Source organism: Hippopotamus amphibius, chromosome 6 (genome assembly GCF_030028045.1).
Source record: "Hippopotamus amphibius kiboko isolate mHipAmp2 chromosome 6, mHipAmp2.hap2, whole genome shotgun sequence".
NCBI classification, from domain to species: domain Eukaryota; kingdom Metazoa; phylum Chordata; class Mammalia; order Artiodactyla; family Hippopotamidae; genus Hippopotamus; species Hippopotamus amphibius.
In genome coordinates, this window is record NC_080191.1 from 156,080,786 (window position 1) to 156,104,537 (window position 23,752).

The following is a 23,752-nucleotide window of genomic DNA, read 5'->3' on the forward strand; positions in this document are numbered from 1 at the left end:
TTATGAACCTTGAATAAATGAGGGAAAATGAAACGACACAAATGATAGCCAAAACAAACAAAACAACAGTGTCAGAGTGGACAGACCTCTCTTTGACCTCATGCATATAAAACTAATAGTGCTTCAGTACCTCCATTTAGCAACTCATGTTTTATGACCCTAATTAAGTGCAATAGCTATTAGAGTACTATGAAATTTGAAATTTCATGGCAAAAAAAAATTGCCATTTTGGTTTTTAACAAAGAGCTAAGAAAGAATGAATACTGCATTTTATAACTGTAAATGCATTAGATTACCTTTATTACATAATAGGCTTGTGTTTTCTCCTCTTCTCCTTCAGGAGGCAGCATAACAACAGTAAGAATTTCATATCTATTCTTCAGCTTATCAATTTTACTTAGCCGCTCATGAAACTCAGCACTAATATGAAAAACAAAAGAAAAATTAAACACTGAAAAACAAATGTATACTTTTTTTTAGGACTATACTGTTTTTATAGAAGACATTTGTATTTGTTTACTACTGAATTCAAACAGTTTAAATACGTTCTCACTTTTCAATTTTTTAATTCAGGGTGAAGGGCCTCAGATTTCACCCTATTTGAAAGCTAACAAGTTAGCCTGCCACAGTTTCATGGATGCTGGCAGAAAACACAAGATTTCTGGGTCAGAGAAAAAGGACTTTATCCCTCATGCCATACCAAGTAGCATGAGCTTCCTGTGTGCACTGGTTTCCCTTGCTCCTGAAGTCCCATGCAGGTGAGGAGGGGATCAAATGGATGCTGTACATACAGTAGGTTTATGTCACAACTGAAGAACCTCAAGCTCTGTTAACCCAAATATTTTATAATGGGAAATAAGCAAGCATACCTAACCTTTGCTCCAGAGGGAGACACTATGTCTAGCTCCCAAAGCTCTTCACTATCCAAACATCTTTTAAAAGATAGTCCAATGCAAATCAAAACCACAATGAGATATCACCTCAAACCCATGAGAATGGCTACTGTCAAAAAGACAAAAAAATAAAAATAAAATAAATAAAAAACTAAAAATCCAACAAAGCATTGGTGAGGATATGGAGAAACAGAACCTTTAAGCACTGTTGGTGGGACAGTTATATGGTCAACCGCCATGGAAAACATGGCAGTTCCTCAGAAAATTAAAAACAGAACAGCCACATCAATCCCACTTCTGGCTATATATCCTAAAGAACTGAAAGCAAGTTCTCAAAGAGATATCTACACAGCCATGTTCATATATTTTCCACAATAGCCAAGAGGTAGAAGCAAGCCAAATGTCCACGGACAGATGAATGGATAAAATGTGGTATATACATACCATGGAATATTACTCGGCCTTAAAGAGGAAATTCTGTCACATGCTACATGGGTGAACCTTGAGGACATTATGCTAAATGAAATAAGCCAGTCACAAAAAAACAAATGTTACATGATTTCACTTACGCGAGGCATCTAATGTAGTTAAATTCATAGAGACAGAAAGAATAGTGGCTACCAAGGGCTGGGGGATGGGGGATGGGGGAAATGGGAAGTTAATATTTAATGGGTATAGAGTTTCAGTTTTACAAGATGAAAAAGTTCTGGAGATCTGTTGCTCAACAATGTGAAAATACTTAGCACTACTAACAATGCTGTAAAATGGTTGAGATGGTAAATTTTATGTGTTTTTTACCAAAAAAATTTTTAAAAGATAGTTTCAGTTTTATAAGATGAAAAAGTTCTAGAGATCTGTTGCTCAAAAATGTGAAAATACTAACACTACTAACTGTACATTTTAAAATAGTTAAGATGATAAATTTTATGTTTTTTACCAAAAATTTTTTAAAAGTCCAGAACAGGATAGCTTAGTGACTCTTCTTGCAAGGCATGCAGAAATATAAGAAACCTTTGGAGAAGTGTCTCCTAAGATTTAGATTCTTAAATCTGCTGGTTACTTTTTTCTTTTTATTCCAGTAAATTTATATTTTTAAACTATTTTTAACTTATTTTATAATAATACTAATAATGCTAATATATGCACAGCAATTTGAAGAATGACTCATTTGCCTGCTACAACTTCATGAAAATAAGCCTTCCAACCAAGGTGAAAAGAAATCTTCAATATACAAGGTTCCTACTCCTAAAAAAAGTTGATGGTGAAATATATTAAGTATCAGAAGTTACAGCATTGCTTATTTTTAAGTATTACTACTGTTTCATCAGAAAATATTTACTCATCCTTTATGTGATTGTAAAAGACAAGTCTTGTTGGACTTCCAGCTTAAGATGGTATACACAAGTATATCTCTTCTCCTTTCCAAAATGGAAAGGATTAAAAGGGAAAAAAAAAACCCACCACAGCTTCTAAAAGATGAAAGTATATTGCATCCAAAAAATGCCCATAAAACAAGAACAGGCTGCTATGAAAAGAAAGAACCAATGAAAGAATAAGAGTTCTCTCAAATAATCTCCACTTTTTAATTTAAAAGTAGTGAAGAACACTGGGCACAGTGGGCACACACCTATATTCCCAGCCGCTCAGGAGGCTGAGGCAGGAGGATCTCTTGAGCCCGAGTTCTGGGCTGTAGTATGCTGGGCCCATCAGGTGTCTGCACTGAGTTCAGCATCAACATGGTGACCTCCCAGGAGAGGGGGACCACCAGGTTGCCTAAGGGGGTGAACCAGCCCAAGTAGGAAAAGCAGCAAGTCAAAAGACTGAATCAATGATATCGAGAAATGGAGAAAGACAGAGGGGCAGGGAATGGGGAGGAGACAAAGGATGGGAATGGGGAGAGTGAGAAAATCTTAAAAAGTGGAAGGAAAGGAATAAAAAATTAAAATGAGAGAAAAGAAACCTGGAAGACAGATCTAAGAAGGCCAACATCCACTAAAAATGAGCAACAAATGGGGAGAGTGGTGTGAGAAAAAAGATTGAAAAACTAATAGAAAAATATTTTCCCGACCTGAAGAAAGACGAATGAAATAATTGAAAGAGCTCACCAAGGGTCAAACCAAAAAAATGAAAAAGAATAAAACACCCAGAAACACACACATGAAAGTTCTGAAATCCCCCAAAATAAAAACATTATCCCAAAGCTTCCAGAAAGAAAACAAAAAGCAGTTTCCCTACAAAATAAAATGAATTAGTCTGGAATCAGGCCTCTCTCTCATAAACAACACTTTAATCTAGAAGAATATGAAACAATGCTTTCAAACTTCAACTATAATTCAAATACGGTGAATAAATATGTTTTAAACATATAAGGACTTGAAAAATTTCTTGAAAAAAAGTTTCAAAACATATGCCAGAGGAATGAAATGAGAATCCAAGGAAAACGAATGACAAAAGATACATGAAAGAATATTAAACCAAGAAACAAGTAAAAGGCGTAGCTGGGTTGAAATTATTGCTGGCAGTTGGCTGTATATTTTAATACAAGTTATAAGAAAGGAGTTCTTTTAAAAGTAGAGACATAATATTAAAAATAATAAAACATGAAACTATAATCTGTGATTTCAACAATATATGAAAGATGGAGAAATGAAATACAGCAGTAAAACATGCTAAAAGTCTTTATTTTAGGAAGGAAATAATGGGGACTAATTAATCTCCAGTATTCATAAAGAGGTAGAAAGATTAGAATTTCTTTTGAATTTAAGAATAAACAAAATAATTAAAATTAGAATATACATACTACAAAGAGGAAAAAAGGGAAAAAATTCAGTAAAACCAATGAAAGAACAAAAAGACAAAAAGAATAGCTACCATACGATCCAGCTATTACACTTCTAGGTATCCACTCAGGAGGAAAGAAAGCATATGTCCATACCAACAACACATATGTTCATAGCAGCTTTATCTGTAATAGCTCAAAACTGGAAACATTTCAAATATTCTTCAACAGATAAATGTATATGTAAATTGGGGTAGACACATACAACGGAGTACTGCTGCTTAGAGATTAAAAGCTGAGGTCGGCAAACCATCCTACACCTACTACTTGTTTTTTTTTACAGCCCACAAGCAAAAAATGGCTTTTATATTTTTTAATGTAAAATGGTTTAAAAATCAAAAGAAAATTTATATTTCATGAAATATGAAAATTCTATGAAATTCAAATTTCAGTGTCCATAACGTTTTATTGGAACACAGCCATACTCATATATTTGAATACTGTCTAGGGCTGCTTACAGTCCACAATGGCAGGGTTGAGCTGTTGCAACAGAGACCATATGGCCAGCAAAACCTATAATATTTACTATCTCGTCCTTACAGAGAATTGTGTGAGATACAGTTAAGTAATATTTCAATGAACTGTTTTAGCCTTCAAAGTTGAAAATTAATTAGCTAAGCATCTTATCTCAAGAAATTAGGAAAAGAATATCAAAATAAACCCACAAAAATAGAAGAAAGAAATAGTAAATGTGAGAGCAGCAATTAATAAAATAGAAAATGAATTCACAATAGAAAAAAATCAGCAAGAGTTTATTCTTTTCAAAGAGTAATAAAATTCATTAACTACTGACAAGACTTATCCCACCCAAAAAAGAGAAGTCACAAATAATCAATATCAGAAATGAAAAGCTACAAACTCTGCAGCTATTAAACATATGATAAAATGATATTGTGAACAACTTTATGGTAATAACTTTGAAAATTTAGATGAAATGGAAAATTTTTCCTAAGGACTCAAGGAAAAATACAAGATCTGCATTGTCCTATAACCAATAAATAAATTGAACCAACAGTTGAAAATCCTCCTCAAAAAACTCAAGATGTGCAATGGCTTTACTGGTTAGGTATTTGAAAATTCAAGAAAGATATAATTCTGCTCTTTTACAAACTTATCCAGAGTGTAGAAAAATAAGAAATACAGAGTACAGAAAAATAAACACAAAAATAATTTTATAAAAGTAGACGTAACCTTAATAATCTGACAATTTGACAAGGGCAGGAGAGAAAGGAGATTATAAGCATAGAAGCAAAAAATTGTATAAAAGTATTAGCAAACAAAATCTAGATATATACAAAATGTAATATGTGACTGACAGTTGTGTTTATTACAGGAAAATAACTTTGTTTTAACTTTGAAAAAGCAATCAATATATTCAATTATATTAACAGATTGAAGAAGCTACATCATATCAATGAGTACAAAAAAAGCATATAATAAAAGTCAACATTTACTCCTGATTAAACAAATTAAAACAACCTCTTAGCGAAGAATGAAAATAGATGGGAGCTCCCTTACTATTACAAAGAGAATTTCAAAAAACACTACAGTAAACTTGATAAGGTTGCTGGATACTTATAATATACAGAAATCAACTGCATTTCTATATACCAGCAACAAACCAAAAATGAAATGTTTTAAAAGGAGAAAACATTGACAGTAACATTTAAAAAGTAGCATATATCCAGGAATAAATCTTATAAAATATATGTGAAATCTCTAGGAGACACTTGCTTCAATAAATGCAGCTGTTGGGTATCCATAAGGGAAAGCATGTTATTGGATCCTTGCCACAAACCATACACAAAAATCAATTCCAAGGAAATTAATGATACTAAAGTAAAAGGATAAATCTAAAGAATGAGGAGTTAGCCTAAGGAAAGAGAGAGGGAAAAGCATAATAGATTTGTAGCTAAAATACGGCCTATGAATTATATTTAAAAGCTTTTTTAAACAAGTAAGAAAAAGATGGACATCCAAGGTGGTCGAGGGAGCAGTCAGTTCTCCTGACATCACTCTTACATTCTCAAAGTTCATGAGCAGGATTTTAAAACTCTAATTATTACCTTATGTTTTGCCGTTCTTGATCAACATATCTTATTTGTGATGCAAGCATTGTTTTGTGAACCTTAATTTCTTCGGTCCGTTCTTCCATAGCTGTGTGCAATTGCTCTTTTCTTTTTTCCAGAGAAAGAACTTCTTCTGCCTTACTGTGAAGCATTTCTCGAGTACGTTTAACCTCAAGTTTTAAAAGATTGTCTTCTATCATCAAGTCCTATCAACATAAAATCAAATATTGAAATAATTATTTGTATACCCAAACCAAAATATGTTTCTTTCTTATTGCTACAAATGTCAAACTTGAAAATATAACTTATTCTAATTTGACCATTGACCAAAATATTAATTAGGGTTAAGCTTAAACTGCTCTGAGTCATGACTCTGCTTTTCTTTTCTTTTTGTTTATAAAGGGGGGGTTATGGCTATTCCAAGTCTTTTATTATAATTCAATTTTAAATTCAAGTTTTACTAAAAAAACAAAAGAAGTTATTCCTAAAATTGAAAGTTACAATATCCAGAAAATATATAAAGCCCTATGGATGAGGATTTTTATATTCTAAACTAAATCTTACAAAATAATGTGTAAATAAATTTTTATTTTAAAAAAGTTTAGTCATGAATAGAATACTGATACAAGAGCACACAAACAGATAAATTTTCAGAATCGAAAGCTCAGAAAAAAAACTCCAGAATATAAGATTTACTATTTCAAAACAAAGCTTTTCAGTTGGAGAAAAGATTAGATCCCCATATCTCATATGTACTAAAAATAAATTTCAGATGAATGAAAGAACTTAATATTAAGAGATGAAACTAATGCAGCCACTAGAAATTGTAAATATTTGTTTGATTTTTAGTGTAATGAAAAAGTGTCTAAGCCTAAAAATTATTCAGGGAAAAACACTTAAATGTGCAATGTTAAAAAAAGTTTTTACATCAAAAAAACTGAATAGAAATTTAAAGACAATGGGACAAATACAATATTTATGAGTTAATATCTTAACACACAAAGATCTTTTGCCAAGCATTTTAAAAATATAAACCTCCTAATGGAAATATGGGCAAGAAAATGAACTAAAAATCCAAAAGAAAAATTATGAAACATAACATAATAGAAAAAATATTTTAAACATTTTAATTGAAACATAAATATTTTAAATTTTATGTTTAAACATAAAATGTTTTAAATTTCACCAATTTTTAAAATGCAGACTAAAAACAATGAGATACCATGTTTGCCCATCAAATTTACAATAATTTTATAAATTATATTACCCAGCCCTGGTGGAGGTGAGTAAAATAGAATGCTTACACAACCACTGGTGGGAATATTAATTGAACCCTCTAGAAGGCCATTTGGCTTGAAAACAGTTTCAAGACCCAGAAATATTCATTCTTTTTGAACCATAATTATACAGCTAGAAATTTATCCTAAGGAACTACATGAATAACTGTACAATGAAATATGCGCACAGTACATGATAGCACTCTTTAGAATAGCCAAACACTGGAAACAAACACATAACCCAAAACAGGAGGTGGTTCAATAAATTATGGTAACTTCATGCAGTGGACTGTAGGAAGCCCTTAAAGATACTTAATGTTTTAGGAAACATGTACAATATATTTTTAAATTTTTGAATACAATATATAAAGCCAATTTTCTTTAAAAGACTGAAAGAAAAAAATATACTATAACACTGCTTATCTTCTGTACAGTGATGATAGTGACTTATTTTCTTCTTTATAATGTGGTATTTAAAATTTTTCTACAATTAGCATGAAAATATGTGGTTTTTAATATTACATGTACATATGATTTTACCACACCTGTTTCAAAGCTTTGGTTTTATTAAGTTCTTTCTCTGATCTGTCATTGAAAAGGTTTAGTTCATTTATTTTGGTCATGAGAGACTGTTTTTCATCACGATTTTTACTATTTGACTTCTTGATAAAGTAAAGATCGTTCTGTAAAAAGGAAAAAAAGGTACATAAATACATATTTTAAATAACATTAAATACATATGACTAAACATGACTTAAATTATATGCTCCATTAAATAGTTATAATAATCAGATTTTTAAGTCTCACGCTTCATGCTCTAATGTCTCTAATAGAATATACATGGATATTCACATAGAAACATTTTCATTTTTATTATCTATTGTTGTTTGGGTTCAGTTTCAGTTAAATAATTTTAGGAAATACTATGTATGATTACAGTTCAAACTGAATTATTAGGTGATTGCCATTTATGGGGAGAAATGGGAGGGGAAAGTTCAAGCTTTGGTTAAATACATGGTGCACCTTCTGGAGTTTATTATTTGATTCAACCCAAATCTCAGAAGGTAAAAACATTAACAGTCTGAGAAGGCATAGGGTATTGGTTAACTATAAGCTCTGGAATCAAACGGCCTTAATTATATATTAGGCATCCAACCCCGGTGGGCAACCTACTCGACCTCAGTTTCCTTATTTCTAAAATGGAGATGATAACAATACCTACCTACCTGGGTTGTTGTGAGAGTTAAAGAAGTTACCACCAAAGAATATATGCAACAATGTTTGACACATGGAAATGTCATTATTATTATTATTACATATATAATCACATATTGCTGGAGAAAAAAATGCTAGATAACATCTAATTCCATCAAATGAATAAATGGGTCATACATACTCAGATATTAGTCTTCTAGCTTTTTACCAGTTTGTATCCTCCCTCCCACCCAGAACCAGAACAAGGTTTGTTCTCTTTGTCCCCCTTTAGTCCCTCTTAGGGGACCTAAAGCAAAAAGTTTCTAGTGCCAAGATGTGTCTCCCTTCTCTCTCTCTCTCTCTTCCTCTCTCCCTTCCTTCCTCCCTCCCCTGTCTTTCTCACTGCCTGTATTTCTCTGAACTATCAGGACCTAACACTGAAGCAAGACAGTACGAATTTTTTTTTCATATAAAGATGTGACTTGATAAAATTAACTTTTAGTATGAACATTTTAAGGTAATTTTCAACCAGAATAAATTTTTTTCTATTATTCAAAATAAGAGATGGAGTGGCATGGGAAAGCGAATGCTGAATGACTTTACAATCTAATGCTACTATTGAGAAGAGAAAACCTTCATCAGAAGGTTAACTCTTTAATATCTTTAAAAATTCACTTGCATTTCTATTAATTTATTTACCTCTCTGTCAAAACCAGTTGGGATAGGCGTAAGTACTAGCCTACTGCATAATGGACAGAGCCCCAAGGTAGTTAAAAGGGGGAACACTAAAACCATCCTCACATAGCAAAACAGACACAATTCAGGCTAGGGTCAAAAAACACATCCAGATACAAATGTCACCCTCCTATCATTTTGTAGTACTAATATTCTCATATTCTATGTAATTAAAACAATACTATTTATTGAGTACCTACTAAAAGCACTGTGTTACGATATACATTGCTTCTAATTCTCCCAAATGCCCTAAAATTATATTTTAAATATTGTTTTCCATTTAAAAATTAGGACTCAGAAGTTAAAATAGCAGTAGTGGTATAACCTTGGCATTCAAAACCAGTTCTGATTCCAAAACATGTGCTCTTTTCCACTAAACTAAGGAAACAGTCTTTTAAAAATTTAATCAAGCTACAAACCACTCCAAACCAATATTTGTCATGTTAATTTTTTTTTTTTCCTAAAATAAAAAAGTAATAGTTCCCTTTCACCTTTGTAGCCCTTCAGGAATTCAGGGCAATCCTTCTTATAACCACTAGAGGACACTCATCACTAGCCTTTCCAGCTGTTTAACATTTAAAACCTTTGGAGTTCTTCCCCTATTCAGGTCCATGTTTTCACTCTTACTTCCCAGTTAAACTTTAACATAGGTTTTGTATTACATAGGTTCCCCTAACACAGGTTTTATATTACCATAAACATGTTACAGTACCTAAAGGTGAAGAATATTTTTACCTTATTAGCAAAATTGAGTCATCTGAAGCATGTAACTAAGTAAATACTTGAACGACAATAGATGACCCATAAAAGAGCAGCTTCTTTTAGATGCCACTTCAGAGATAAAAAGTAATCAAGTTATTATGGCAGATACATAATAGAAAACTATAACATCAATTTTTTAAATCATGTACTATTTAACACTATCTTTAAGTCACATGGACCAAGGATAAAATCCTAGCTATGTAAACATGGGCAAGTTACTTCACCTGTAAAAACAAGTAATAATATCTTCCTCACAAGACATTTATAAGGATTAAATGAAATAAAATGCTAAAGGCGTATACTTAGTATATAGTAAATGCATAATCAATGGTAGTTACATTCTCATAGTCAGTATAGAAATATAAGCATTAGCTCCTACATTTGTTATATATGTGGGTAGCTGGGCAATCATCCTATGCAAAGTCAAGTCTTAGGAACATGCTGACTCAAAACAAAATAATGACTAGGATATTTGAAGCATAAAAAGTATTTTAGCTAAGTTACATGAAGCTTCTTGATCTGTGTTTCTAAAAGGTTAAATGTAGATTTCTTCTCTTCCAATGTCTTCTGAAGTTCAACAGTTTTTGCTTCAAGGGCTTGTTTTTCTTCTGAATTAATCTCTCCCTTTAACCGTGACATTCGGCGTTCCACTTGTTGAATGTAAAAATCCTGTTACAAGTTTTAAAGATAAGTTAGTAAGGAGAAACAGTTAAAACCATTTCTATAAATGCAAAAACACTGTAAATACTTTCTTATGTGTTTGGCCTGATGTCATCATTTACTTAAGTCAATTTAATCATTCAGTGATTTATAGGATAAAATCCTTCTTACTCTAAGGGGAGAAACTAATCTTCAATAACCAGAGTACGTGTTAGTAACACAGAACTATTCTTCAACAACCAGACCACATGATAGTAACACAGAACTAATCTTCTGAAAATATAACAAAGCAGCTAGGTGGGTTATTTATCATACTATCATAATGGAATTTCAGTAAGTCCACTGGATTTACGCAGACATGGCTTTTGAGGGTACATTTTCTAAGGAGTACAAAAAAAAGTCACAAATTGTTAGCCATGAAAGGCTCAAATATGATGAACTTCTAAAGAATTATTTTGAAAATTATACTTTAGCATCTGTAATTTTGAGAAACTAAGAATATATTAGATGGGGAAATTAAGATGTAGAGAGGGAGGACATTAAGAAATTAACATGAGATAGAATATATAAATAGATCAAAAAAGGAAAAACTTTAAAAATACTTTTAACCTATTGGTTCAAGGGTGGGAGTGGGGAGGCCAATGATTGCACAACATACAGTTTTAGGGGTTTTTTTGTTTTTGTTTTTTGGGTTTTTTGCAGGATCTTAGTTCCCCGACCAGGGATGGAACCCACATCCCCTAAAGTAGAAGCGCAGAGTCTTAACCACTGGACTGCCAACATACAGTTTTTCTAGGTTTCAGACATCCCACTCCTTGTTTTGTTTTACTCCAGGTCCAGTTGCTCCAGGTTCCTTTAAAGCATGGTTCTCCCTCACTAGAGCTGTCTATCCTCTTACCTGTTTATTTCAGATCGAGAAAAAAATAGCTTTTAACGCTCCCTCACCCAGCACTGGCCTAACATGACATCCCATCTTCGGCATCTGTCTATCCCCCCACCCCAAGAGTTCTTAGAAATCTTTGTTTCCTTAGGACATTGCAATATCTTGACCATCACAATTATAACAAATAAGTATGAAGACATTCATTAGAGTAACACATACCTGACTGTACATAATTTCTTGCTGCTGCAAGGTTTCGAAGTCCAGTTTATGTAACTGATGGTTGAGGTGCTTTAGAGAAGAACGGGTTCCTTCAATTTCAGATACAACAGCTTTTTCCTTCATTGTCTCAGTCTGTAATTCCTGAACTTTCTTAAATAGCACATCTTTCACTATGTTCAACTGAATTTCTACTTCCTGATAATAAGAATAACAATGATTAATGAAATACAATATCTTAAAATGTTTTATTGCATGAATATTATAATTTAGGGGCTCATAAATGAATCCTCGTTTTAGCCCTTGAGAATATAAAGCCCTTCCCACAATTTCAACAAATCCCCAACATTGCTTGTAGTCTACTCTAGTCTAGTAGTCTAGAATAGTAGTTTTCTGTCCCTGTATCATGCACCTTGATTTGTCATCTAAATTCTACCCTATATCACCTTAGCCTTGGAACTTGACATCCCACTGGTTTCCTTAGAACATAAAATATACAGACATACAGCTTAAAAATTCACAAAGTTTACTAAAGTCTTGACAGTGTTAAGGGAAGAAATCTCCCACCTTCTTTTCAGCACTAGCCAATGGTGAGCAGACAAATGTTTGACCACCAGCTTTCTAGTGGATGGGAGGTTAGGGAGAAGAGGCTGATTTCTATCATTACTTATATTCCCACTATGGCCAACGTCAAGCTACTAGCATGATTCCTCTAAATGCAGAACTGGTAAGAGACATGCAGTAGCAGACCATGATGCACTATATCTACTATACAGATATAACAGACGTTAGTAACGTTAAGTAATCTTAAAAGCATAGATAACAGTAAAATGTAGTAAAGTAATTTGGAAGTGATATGTACTGAGTACTTATTGCTTTTAATAGAATTTATTTAATTGTAAGTCTATATAATTTGATTTTTAATAGTAGCTATATTTAGCAGCTGACTTACAAAATTCCAGAAAATTTAACTGTCACCTCTTGTGAGCTGGCAGGTGCTGGCCCCGGCACACTCCTGACACTACCCCTTACTCACACCGTGCCTGCAGCTGACTTCCCTACATGTGCAGCCCTCTAGGAAACAGAAACCAGTACCCCATGCCTACTTCTCCTTTCTCAAGAGGCAGGTCTGTCTGAACCTCAAGGTGTCACATCAGTGTATTCTAGGCTTCAAATAGATTTTCCATGCCGAGATTTATTGAAAGCTCTCATTTTAAAATGTTGAAGTAATTTCCTTCTGTGCTGTTATACCCAGATAAGCATATTTCCCTTTGGCATCCAATGAACCTCAATATGAAACAAAAGAAGTCTATGATCGGCACATTTAAATTTTCACAAATCAAGAAGTATAATCTGATATAAGCTTATAAAATGCATTGTTTTTCATATAATAGACAATTTTCACTGGATTTAAGACCTTCTCAAAGACTGCCTGGCAGAATTTTAAAGTCAGTGCTTGGTAGTGAACAACACAGCAAAACATATAGGGCTGAGATTTTTTTCCAAACAAACAAAACCAATAACTACAAAAACCAAGATTATGAACCCTGCCCTGCTACAGCACAATCAGTACACATGCTGCCAATTTTACTGTTTTCTAATCCAGCTAATTTCTTTAAAAATATCACTAGTTTTTAATTGTCTTCAGAAGGTTTATTTCATGTAAACTTCACAGTCTTTACAGATTTCTAATAATTTCTAATACCATCCCATTCCATGTGCTACAGAAAATCATGCTTTTGGGGGGGTGGGGAGGGGCAGGGAAGCCACAACTTTTTTTTTTTTTTAAATAATGTTGTACAATTTGGACTCAAATACCACTCAAGATTGTCGCATGACTTCATTACTCAGGAATTTTAAACACAACAGCACACTGAGGAAGCTGGATTCTATCCAAATATAAATGAAATCATACTTGATACAAGCCTCAGCAAACAGGGGATTTTAAAACCACCTTCAGCTGCCCCTCCTCTTCCTCCATCAAAAAAAGAGTAAAAGCAAGAAATAGTGCCTACAGTAATAGGTTACACAAATCATTTTGCAGTTTTCAAAGAGTAAATGGTGAACCAGTCTTTTCCAGGTCCTCAAAAATTGGCTTTAATTAAGGAGAAGTGGGGAGGGGGGGGGGAGGGTGCCAAACTGGAAGAGGTTACAGAAATAGCAGATGATGAAGAAACATATGTAATGAATGTAGACCACTGGGGGAAATTTGATCACAAACAAACAAAAAAGATGATAATCAGGTGGAAATCAGTTGTAAAACAAGGGTATTTTCCAAGATGCATTTGCAACATAAGAACATATATATGGATGGCAAACAGGGACAGGGACACAGTAGGCATTGGGAAGACATGGAATCTAAGATAGAGAGGCTACCTTTAAAAGAAGACATCAAAGTTAAATGCTGAAAGTGAAGCAAATGGAGAATTAAGAGCTTCAGATAAAAAGAGGTCCAGAAACTCAACAATCTTATTACAAATGTGATTACCCCAGAAATCAGAGCCTCTTAAAAGATCTCCTACTTCTCTGATCTCAAGAGTCTAATTTATTCACTATTGCTCAACTTGCTGTGATTTTTTAAAAACTGAAACTAAACTTTACCTTCACACCTCTTTCTTCCTCCCTTAGCATGTCTTCCAAGTTGGTAGCTTTCTCCTCTACAGACATAGTTTTCTCAGTTATCTGTTTTAACTTTTTTCTTACAATCCGATTATGATTTTTAATTTTCTGTAACCTACAGAGAATTTATGAAGAAAAAACAGAAAACATGTCTAAAAGGTATTTAATGCAAACAAACAAGGAACAGTTTAATCATAAGATTTCTTCATATAACATGAAGGTTTCTTTTGCCATAAACCTTTGTATTACCAATATATACTTAATAAGCCATACAAATATTGCTCCTAAGCCTTTGTATTGAAAAACCCAGGAGAAATTTTTGTTTAATTATTTAGTAGCTATAATTTTACAGTTATTTAACCAAAAAATTAAATATTCAATAATTTTTCTACAAAAACTACAAACATACTTAAATATCTTTTGTCTTACTTTGTTGTTTCTTCATTAACGTCCTTCTTTATTTTGGAAATATTTTTCCTCAGAGCTTCTAAATCACTGGAACTTCTATTCACAGTGGCTTTTAAAGAATCCAGCTATTTATTAGTTAACAGACAAAAATTATATATTTATTCTATATCTTATAAAATAATTTCATTTCTGAGAAGCTCTATTCTGAACACATTAATTTCTAACCTACATCACACCCACAAACATGATAACCATATTGCTGTAATACATATTTAACAACTTTTCTTTTTGGTCTGATATTAAATTTTAAGTGACTTGTAAGATACTGGCAAATTATAGAGACCTACATATAGAAGTTAAAAGTACATGGAACAAAAGCTTCACAACATTGTATTTGGCAATGATTTCTTGGATATGACACCAAAGGTACATGCAACAAAAGAAAAAACAGACAAATTGGACTTCATTAAATTAAAAACTTTCGTACAGCAAAAACAATATCAACATAGCAAAGAAGCAAATGAAAGAATGGGAGAAAATATTTGCAAATTAACTATATATCTGATAAGGGACTAATATCCGGAACATATAGAAAACTTCTAAAAGTCAACAACAACAACAAAAAACCAGCCTAACTCAAAAATGGGAAAGAACTTGAAAAGATATTTCTCTAAAGAAGAGATACAAAAGGCAAATAAGTACATGAAAAGATGCTCAACATCATTAATCATTAGGGAAACACAAATCAAAACTGCAATGAAATACCACCTCACGCCCATTAATATAGCTACTATCAAAAAACCCCAAAATAACAAGTGTGGATGCGGATGTGGAGAAGTTGGAACCCTTGTGCACTGTTAGTGGGAATGTAAAATGGTACTGCCACTGTATGGCAGCTCCCCCCAAAATTAAAAATATAATTACCATATGATCCAGCAATTCTGAGATAAGTCTACACCCATGTTCATAGCAGCACTATGCATAATAGCTGAAACATGGAAGCAATCCAAGCGTCCATTAACAGACGAATGGATAAGCAAAATGTGGTATATACACACAACGGAATAATATTGTCTTAAAAAGGAACAAAATTTTGACAAATGCTATAACATGGATGACGCTTGAGGACATTATGCTAGCTAAAGTAAGTGAAATAGGTCAGTAAGAAAAAGACAAATACTTTATGACTCCATTTATTTGAGGTACTTAGTCAAAAATCATAGAGACAGAAAGTAGAATGGTGGTTTCCAGGGGCTGGGAGGACAGGGGAATGGGAAATTATTGTTTATTGGGTACAGAGTTTCAGCTTTACAAGAAAAGAGTTGTGAAGATGGGTGATGGTGATGGTTGTACAACATTAGGAATGTATTTAATACCACTGAACTGTATACCTGAAAACAGTCAAGATGGTAAATTGTATGTTATATATATTTCATCACAATAAAAAAATTTTGAGGAAAAAAATGAAGTATTCTTACAAACTAAAACTTGTATCAACTTTGAAAACAACATGTAAGTAAAAGAATCATGACACAAAATGCACCATATTGTATGATGTCCAAAATAGGCAAATCCATAGAGACAGAAAGTAGATCAGGAGTTGCTAGGGCCTGGTGCAGGGGGGGAGAAAGGAAAGTGATTGCTAATGGTATGGGGTTACTTTTTGAAAGACAAAAATATTCTAATATTAGATAGTGGCAATAGTTTCACAATTCTGTGAAATACTAAAAACCATTGAATTGTACACTTTAAAAGGGTGTATTTGATATGTGAATTCTATCTCAACAAACAAATTATAAATGACTGAATACCAGCATTCTTTTCGGCAATTGGTTTAAACTAAAATTTTTGAGAATGCGCTATTAGCAGTGACATTTAATTTATGCAAGAAATTCACTTATTTTACTTTTTCAAGATCTTAATTATTCTCTTCAGAGAAAAAAATCTTTCCTTATCAGAAATATAAAATATATAACAACTTATAGAATAAAATGCTCTGCAATATTCCAGTTTCCCACTCAAACAGCAGTAACTTCAGATAACATGGCCTCAAGCCACAAATTTCATAAAGATCCCTTTATTGCTACCTAAGGGGATTGCTAACTCTCCCTATGGAATAATCTAGTTGGCATGTACGCTCGAAAGAAGGAAAGAACAAAGACGAATTTTATTCTCTCTTAGTCTATTTAAAGACATTATACTACTACATTGTCCCACTACCACAATGAATTATTTCCCTCAACAAGGTAAGAAACTGAACTTTGGCAAGTAGCTCCACTTAGAATTTGAGAGTTAAAACCACCATACACATGCAGCACTGGAAAGACACTTCAAGTTATCACCAATGTCAATAATACATCTTCACATTTGCCCATTTGCTGGTTATCTTATAATTATGATTTCCAGCCTAAACCCTTCAGGAGACTTTTGCCTTGGGTCACTTACAAAACGCCATGTGTGACAGGCAAATTGGGCACTGCACAACTCCAGGGGGAGCCCTTCACACCACCCGTGATTGAGTGGCAGCTCCCTGTTGCCTTCATCCAATCAAGATCTCATTAGAGTATCCAAAAAGTTCCACAACATGAAGGGATATAACAAAAAGAATTAGAAGGCACTTCCTCAGTCAAAGGAAAGGCTTTATGCTTATCCGTATGGTGATTTGTTATAAACACACAAACCAGTCTTTTTAGTTGACATACCTCATCCTTCAGCTGAATTCTATTAGTTTCATGATGTTGATATTCCGCTCTACATTTTAAAACTTTACGATCAGCAACAGAAATTTTTTTCTCATACTCTGTGTTGTTGCCAATCTCATTTTCCAAAAACTTGATCTTTTCCTTAACCAAATTTTCTTTTTCTCTTATTTCCTGCTTTATCCTTGCTAATGCCTAGAATTTAAAATATATGTTAAACATATGTTTAATATGACAAACAAAACTAAAACTAAAAGGAATTTAGTTTTTCATAGTATTTATTTTACCAAACTTAAGAAAATGTTTTTTAAGAGACTAATTTATATGAATAAAATAAAATAATAATATGCCACACACTAATATCTATAAGCTCATATTTTTAAAGATCTCTATATTTTATTTCATCTATCTGGTACTTTGCTACAGGGATGAGAAAAATGTCAATTTTTCATCAACAAAAGGTGACATCTAAAAAATATAACAGTATTGAATAGTTTTCACATAGAAAGTTGGCTTTCAATGAAATTTTCCAAATATTTTACCTGTTTTTTTCATTTTTTGAGAATATTAGTTTTGTTATTGGTTTCAGTAGGAATGTCTTCACTCAGGCTTTTTGCTGGTCTTGGGGATACAAAATAACTAGAATATACAAAGTAGTAACTGAAGTATGGACAAAGTATTAATACTATGGGAGCAAAGAGCTGATGAAGTCCACCCAAGATAAATCATTAAAAGGCATTACCTAAGAGGCTTTGCTTGAATTGGGCCTAAAAAGATAAATGGAAATGCATAAATACTCTACCGTGGTTAAGGTACAGGGTGGGAGGGCAGGGATGGAATGGGGAGATGATAAGAAGGGGTGGATACAGATGATAGAGATGAGGCTGGAAAGGTAGAGGATAGGGCCAAATGGTGAAGAATTCAATTTTTCAATTGCCATGTTAAAGAGGGTCAACTTTTAAGCAACATGGAATAAAGATTTTAGAGCTAGAGAATAAAAAGATCAAATGTGGTTTTTACAGGTTATTCTGATGGCAATATGTTAGATGAATTGGAGAGAGAAAGCAAATTTACCCTAAAATATATTTCTTCCAAGTTTTCTGAAATTGGGTCCCATCAAACAACTAATCCCAGGAGACTGGGTCAGGGGAGGGTATGTCCTCTGAAATCATTAAGTTTTAGAAATGCTGCATGTAATATTGTACATATTAGCATATTAAATCAATATTTATCTGAGATTCACCGCATTTAAAAAAAACATTGTAAATTTGTTTAATCTAGTATTCCCATCTATATTACAATAAACATTATATAATTGTAAGATTCCATATATCTACTGTGTTCATTCAACCAAAGGACAGGTCAAAACTTCCTAAGTTGATAGGTGTCAAATGATTATTCTAGAATTTCCTGACATATTAATTTTTCTACCACTTAATCAGATGCTTTAATTCCTACTTCAGCGTTCAGATTTTTTAACAGGGCAATCTATTCACAGTTAAGTTTTCATATAGGTGATGCCACAGAAATCAGAAATACCACAAATTGAGGGCCAGTTGTTAAACACTTAGAAGCATCCCACTACCTATGGAATCACTTCTTATTTCCCTGCCTAGCCTTTTTCAATACATACAGCCTGGAAATGTCACCCCATAAATAAGGAACCACTGAGAATATGACCAGAGAGCTACAAGCTGTGGATTCCGCCAAACAACAGGCTGAGTCAATTCAGTTGCAGGGCTGCATGAGAATTCGATTACGGATCTGCAGTCTTAGATCTGACACATTTGATTTACACAGAGGAAGCAGTCAGGACTTGGTGTTCAAAAACAGTATGAAGCCAAGAAAGAGATACCAACATCAGCATTAAGAAATAAGAGGAACTCCTAGTTAGATTGACTCTCCCAAGTCCCTGCTAGGGAGTTATAGGTCATTTTGTTGATAAAATGTTGATTACTTACAGAAATTTAAAATAAAAAAATAACATTTTACATATAAGTTACATATAACGAGTAAACCACATGCAGATATCAGAGTTCCAAACTCCCAGTGACCTGAGCTGCTTGCCAAATGCCTTTCCATGGAGTATATTCAGAATGGAAGCTCGCCCATGTTCTCATCTGCCTTCTTTCCTCCTCAATTCCTTCCCCTTCTCAACTTTCCCTAATCTTCCCATTTTTACTCACCACTATTTTACCCCTTAATGATTTCCCCAACAACTTCTCCTAAATTACCTCCAAAAGAAGCAAAAGATAACAATAGGTCTGTGTTTAATCAGTGTGGTGCTCCTCCCCATCCTGAGCTTTTACCACATTATGGGTTCCTCAATTTCAAAAGGGAAACTTTATTGTAGTCTAGGTTTCTTTCCTGACTCTCCCTCCTTCTTTCTTGGCTATCCACGAGGCTCATTTCCCTACACCTTTGATTACCACACAAATAGCACACATGTTAAATCCAAGGCAACTTGGACAACCATGTATAAGTCAGGGCATTGGTTTTACTGCAATAACATTATCTGTTGATCTTCTCTTGATTCACATTTCAGAGATGTCAGGATCCAGTCTTTGGCATTATATACTGTAAGTAGGTAATCTTCATAAAATCACATTTCTAAATAGATACAAAGTCAGCTTTGAAAAACATTTACCAAAACTATTGAATCCTGCTACAAAAATGACTTTCAAATAACAGGGTGATTTACATTTGAAATGAATGAGTTAAATACAAAAGAGATAAATACAGCTGAACATCACAAGGACCAAACAACTACTTTACCAAGGCACAGTTATCGATGTCTCCATCTCTCTTCTGCATCTGTTCTACTGTGTTCTCCCACTGTTGAATGAGTTCTTGCCTTTCATTATGAATCTTACGAAAATCTTGGGCTGCTTTATCCAATTCTAACTGTCAAATGAAGACCAAATAATATTTCTGTGAATTTAAGTGCTTTTGTAAACATCATTTTGACAATTAAGAAACAAAAATCTTTTCTTAAGCTCTTTATTGGAATATAATTGCTTTACATTCTTGTACCAGTTTTTGAGGTACACCAAAGTGAATCAGCTGTATTTATACATATTTCCCCATATCCCATCCCTCCCGAGACTCCCTCCCACCCTCCCTGTTCTGGCCCTCTAAGGCATCACCCATCATGGAGTTGATTTCCCTTTGTTATACAGCAACTTCCCACTAGCTATCTGTTTTACAGTTGGTAGTATATATATGTCTATGCTACTCTCTAGTTCCGTCCCAGCTTCCCCTTTGCAGCCTCCCCACAACCCTGTGTCCTACTGTCCATTCTCTGCATTTGCATTTTTATTCTTGCCCTGTCACTGGGTTCATCAGTACCACTTTTTTTTAGATTCCATATATACGAGTTAGCATATGGTATTTGTTTTTCTCTTTCTGGCTTACTTCACTCTGTATGACAGACTCTAGGTCTATCCACCTCATTACATATAGCTCCATTTCATTCCTTTTTATGGCTGAGTAATATTCCATTGTATATATGTGCCATATCTTCTTTATCCATTCATCTGTTGATGGGCATTTAGATTGCTTCCATCTCCTGGCTATTGTAAATAGTGCTGCAATGAACATTATCATACATGAAGAAACAAAAATCTTTACTGAACCAACCTGCGCACTTAGAGTCTCTGCAAGTTCGTTGTCAAGTACCTTTCTTCTCTGGTTACATTCCATAGTCAGTCTTTCTAATTGCAGGGTCAGTGCCTATGATGTAGTTACATGCAAAAATATTCACAATTATCATTTTATTAACATAAAAGCTATTAGACAGCATATCTCACATTAAGTATTATACATATGCATATTATATTATACATATTTATTTGATATCTAAAATAACTACAAAAGTATATATGTATATATATTTTTAATCTTCTAACCCCAAAGTGCTGCAATGAAAATCCAATTGTTTCTAAAAAGACTTAAGACTTTTTACAGTTAGAAAAAAGATTAAGCAATAATTTGCCATTTAAAATTATTTTAACTAATGCATATGTATTAATCTATTAGAAAATAGCATGTTTTATGATACTAAAATATTACCAGATTTAATTACAAGTAGATTTTTAAGTAATGGTTATAATAATATATTAAATAATCAATAGCACTATAATCACAAATCAGCAAAAACAATCTGTAATATTCAAACTATTACACAAAAAAAGGTAAATACTTATACATTGCTCTAGTACAAAACTTCTTTTCTGAAATGTTTTTGAGAAAACTTCTCAATCAGGATTCTTAACCTGGAGTCCAGAGATCCTTAAATGGTCAAAGGGCTTCAGAGGATCTGTAAAACTTGCAGCAAAATTTTGTGGGTATTTGAGTATATTCATTTTTCTACAGAGAGGATAATTGGCTTTAATAGACCCCAAAATGTTTAAGACTTACTTTAAAATTATAAGTCCAATTTAGATTAAAAGGTTGATATATTACAGATTCAGAGAAAATCTAACACTACAATTTATAATATCTCACCCTAATTTTATTATCATCTTGTCGTGCATACTTCTGAAGAGTGAGGGCATCACTATCTTTATGAGCTGATTCTTCCAGCCAGGCCTCCAATGCTTGCTGGTCCCAGTTCATTTGACATTTCAAACCATCCAGTTTTTGAGTAGTTTTAAATATGTAATTCTAATTTCCAAAGAGAGGGGGCATGGGGAGATTACAAAACATTATTCATATACAAACTAAAATAAAACATAACATTACATATTACAGAACATATTTTTTAAAATATTTATTTATTTATTTATTTATTTGGCTGCGCTGGGTCTTAGTTGCAGCACATGGGATCTTAGTTGCCTCATGCACAATCTTCGTTGCAGCATTCAGGGTCTTTAGTTGTGACATGTAGGATCTAGTTCCCTGACCAGGGATCGAACCCACTGTACTGGGAAGGTGGAGTCTTAGCCACTGGACCACCAGGGAAGTCCCTTACAGAACATATTTAAAAGGAAGAAAGAAATCCTGTCTCTGTCCAGGGCCTCCAGATGTATATTACATACTATATTTCACTGTATAACTATTATACTTGTATTTTAATTTAGTTATAAAATAGAGGGGAGATGATTATACAAAGCTGAGAACAGTAGTTGAGCCAAAGTTTGCTTAAAAAGGTTTTAGGGTAGCTCCCCTAAAGCAATCTCATTAGTCACTCCACCAAAACTACCCCAAGCTGATAGATATACAATCTTAATAAAAATAATGTGCTTGATATGCTAACTCAAACCCAAAACAAGTCCCCTTCAGCCTTATTTCCAATCAGATTGCTGCCTCTAAAAGGCCTGTTATATAGAAATTTTTGAATCACATCTAATTAAAATAAATACAGTAGTTAAGGAGATAAAAATATTTCTGTCAATGTATTCAATTAACAAATCTAGATTCATAAAAGAAAACAGATCAATATGCAAACATATACAAATTAATATGATAAAATATGTATGTGTGTGTATATATACATACATATATACACATATAGAGAGATACAGATATATACATTTCCATAAGTATATGCATATGTAAAGAGAAGAATCAAATTTGGAAAGAACTCCCAACCAGGTAACTAAAAACTAAGGAAAAGAGAAAAACAGATTACAGTAGTTTAATATTTTTTAGAGTCACAAGCTGATAATATGAAAGGTAAAAATTTTGGCTGAAATATGAAATTCAAAATTATAAGTGACTTTTTTAATGCAGCTTTTAAAAATGTAGCACTTATAAATAAATTATGCCTAATGTGGTATAACAGGCACCCAGCATGGTACTTCGCAGATAGTAAGGCTCAATGGCTATTTGGTAAATAAATATTGAGAAAATAAATGTAACATTCTCTCATTGTTGATTCAAATCACAGCTCCACATGACTTTCCTTGTCCAAAAAACAACGTAAGTGAATGTCAGGAAACTAAAGAATGCCTTTCCCACACAGGAAAAAAAAAAAAATCAATGTTTATTTGGTGAGGGAAAAAGGAACAATAGCACAAAAATTTAAGTAACATTTCAACACATACTTCCTTATCACTTTTTTTTTCCCGTATTGAAGTTATCTCATTTTCCAGTCGTTGAATTTCATCCTTTACTCGTCCCAGTTCTCTTTCAGCAATCATCTTAAAATGTTCTTCGCTTTCAGTCTCATGTTCCCTGGCTTTGCAAAGAGACTACAGAATAATACACAAGACAGCAAGACTTTTTAAATTTTATTATTATAAAATATTCATAATAATCCACAGACAAAAATGTAACAAAGGTCCTACAAAATGCTTAGATCAGGTACTATTAATTCCACTTCTCTGAAACCTACACCACATTAGACTTTGTGATTCAGTGTAGTCTGTGTTGCTTACTAGTTGTAAGAAAGTCAGCTCATGGAATATGCTAGGAAAAATGTTGCCAGCAGTTTTCAGTTATTATGTTGGTCTAGGAAAACTGCTGAAAACCAGTTTATATACTGAGGCTTTAAAA

General features: G+C 33.2%; 1 protein-coding gene across 1 annotated transcript in view; it reads right to left on the reverse strand.

Annotated features, from left to right (window-relative positions):
• CCDC39 (coiled-coil domain containing 39) overlaps positions 1 to 23,752 on the reverse strand; it is a 49,438-nt gene that overhangs the window by 15,775 nt on the left and 9,911 nt on the right. The window contains exons 3-14 of the mRNA XM_057738801.1: positions 23,302 to 23,448; positions 21,761 to 21,919; positions 20,894 to 20,986; positions 20,030 to 20,158; positions 17,258 to 17,449; positions 14,577 to 14,680; positions 14,130 to 14,262; positions 11,532 to 11,726; positions 10,274 to 10,438; positions 7,624 to 7,761; positions 5,799 to 6,007; positions 297 to 420 (exon numbers count right to left, since the gene is read on the reverse strand). Of these exons, the coding sequence (XP_057594784.1) occupies positions 297 to 420; positions 5,799 to 6,007; positions 7,624 to 7,761; positions 10,274 to 10,438; positions 11,532 to 11,726; positions 14,130 to 14,262; positions 14,577 to 14,680; positions 17,258 to 17,449; positions 20,030 to 20,158; positions 20,894 to 20,986; positions 21,761 to 21,919; positions 23,302 to 23,448 (1,788 nt within the window). The remainder of the gene's footprint in view (positions 1 to 296; positions 421 to 5,798; positions 6,008 to 7,623; positions 7,762 to 10,273; positions 10,439 to 11,531; positions 11,727 to 14,129; positions 14,263 to 14,576; positions 14,681 to 17,257; positions 17,450 to 20,029; positions 20,159 to 20,893; positions 20,987 to 21,760; positions 21,920 to 23,301; positions 23,449 to 23,752) is intronic.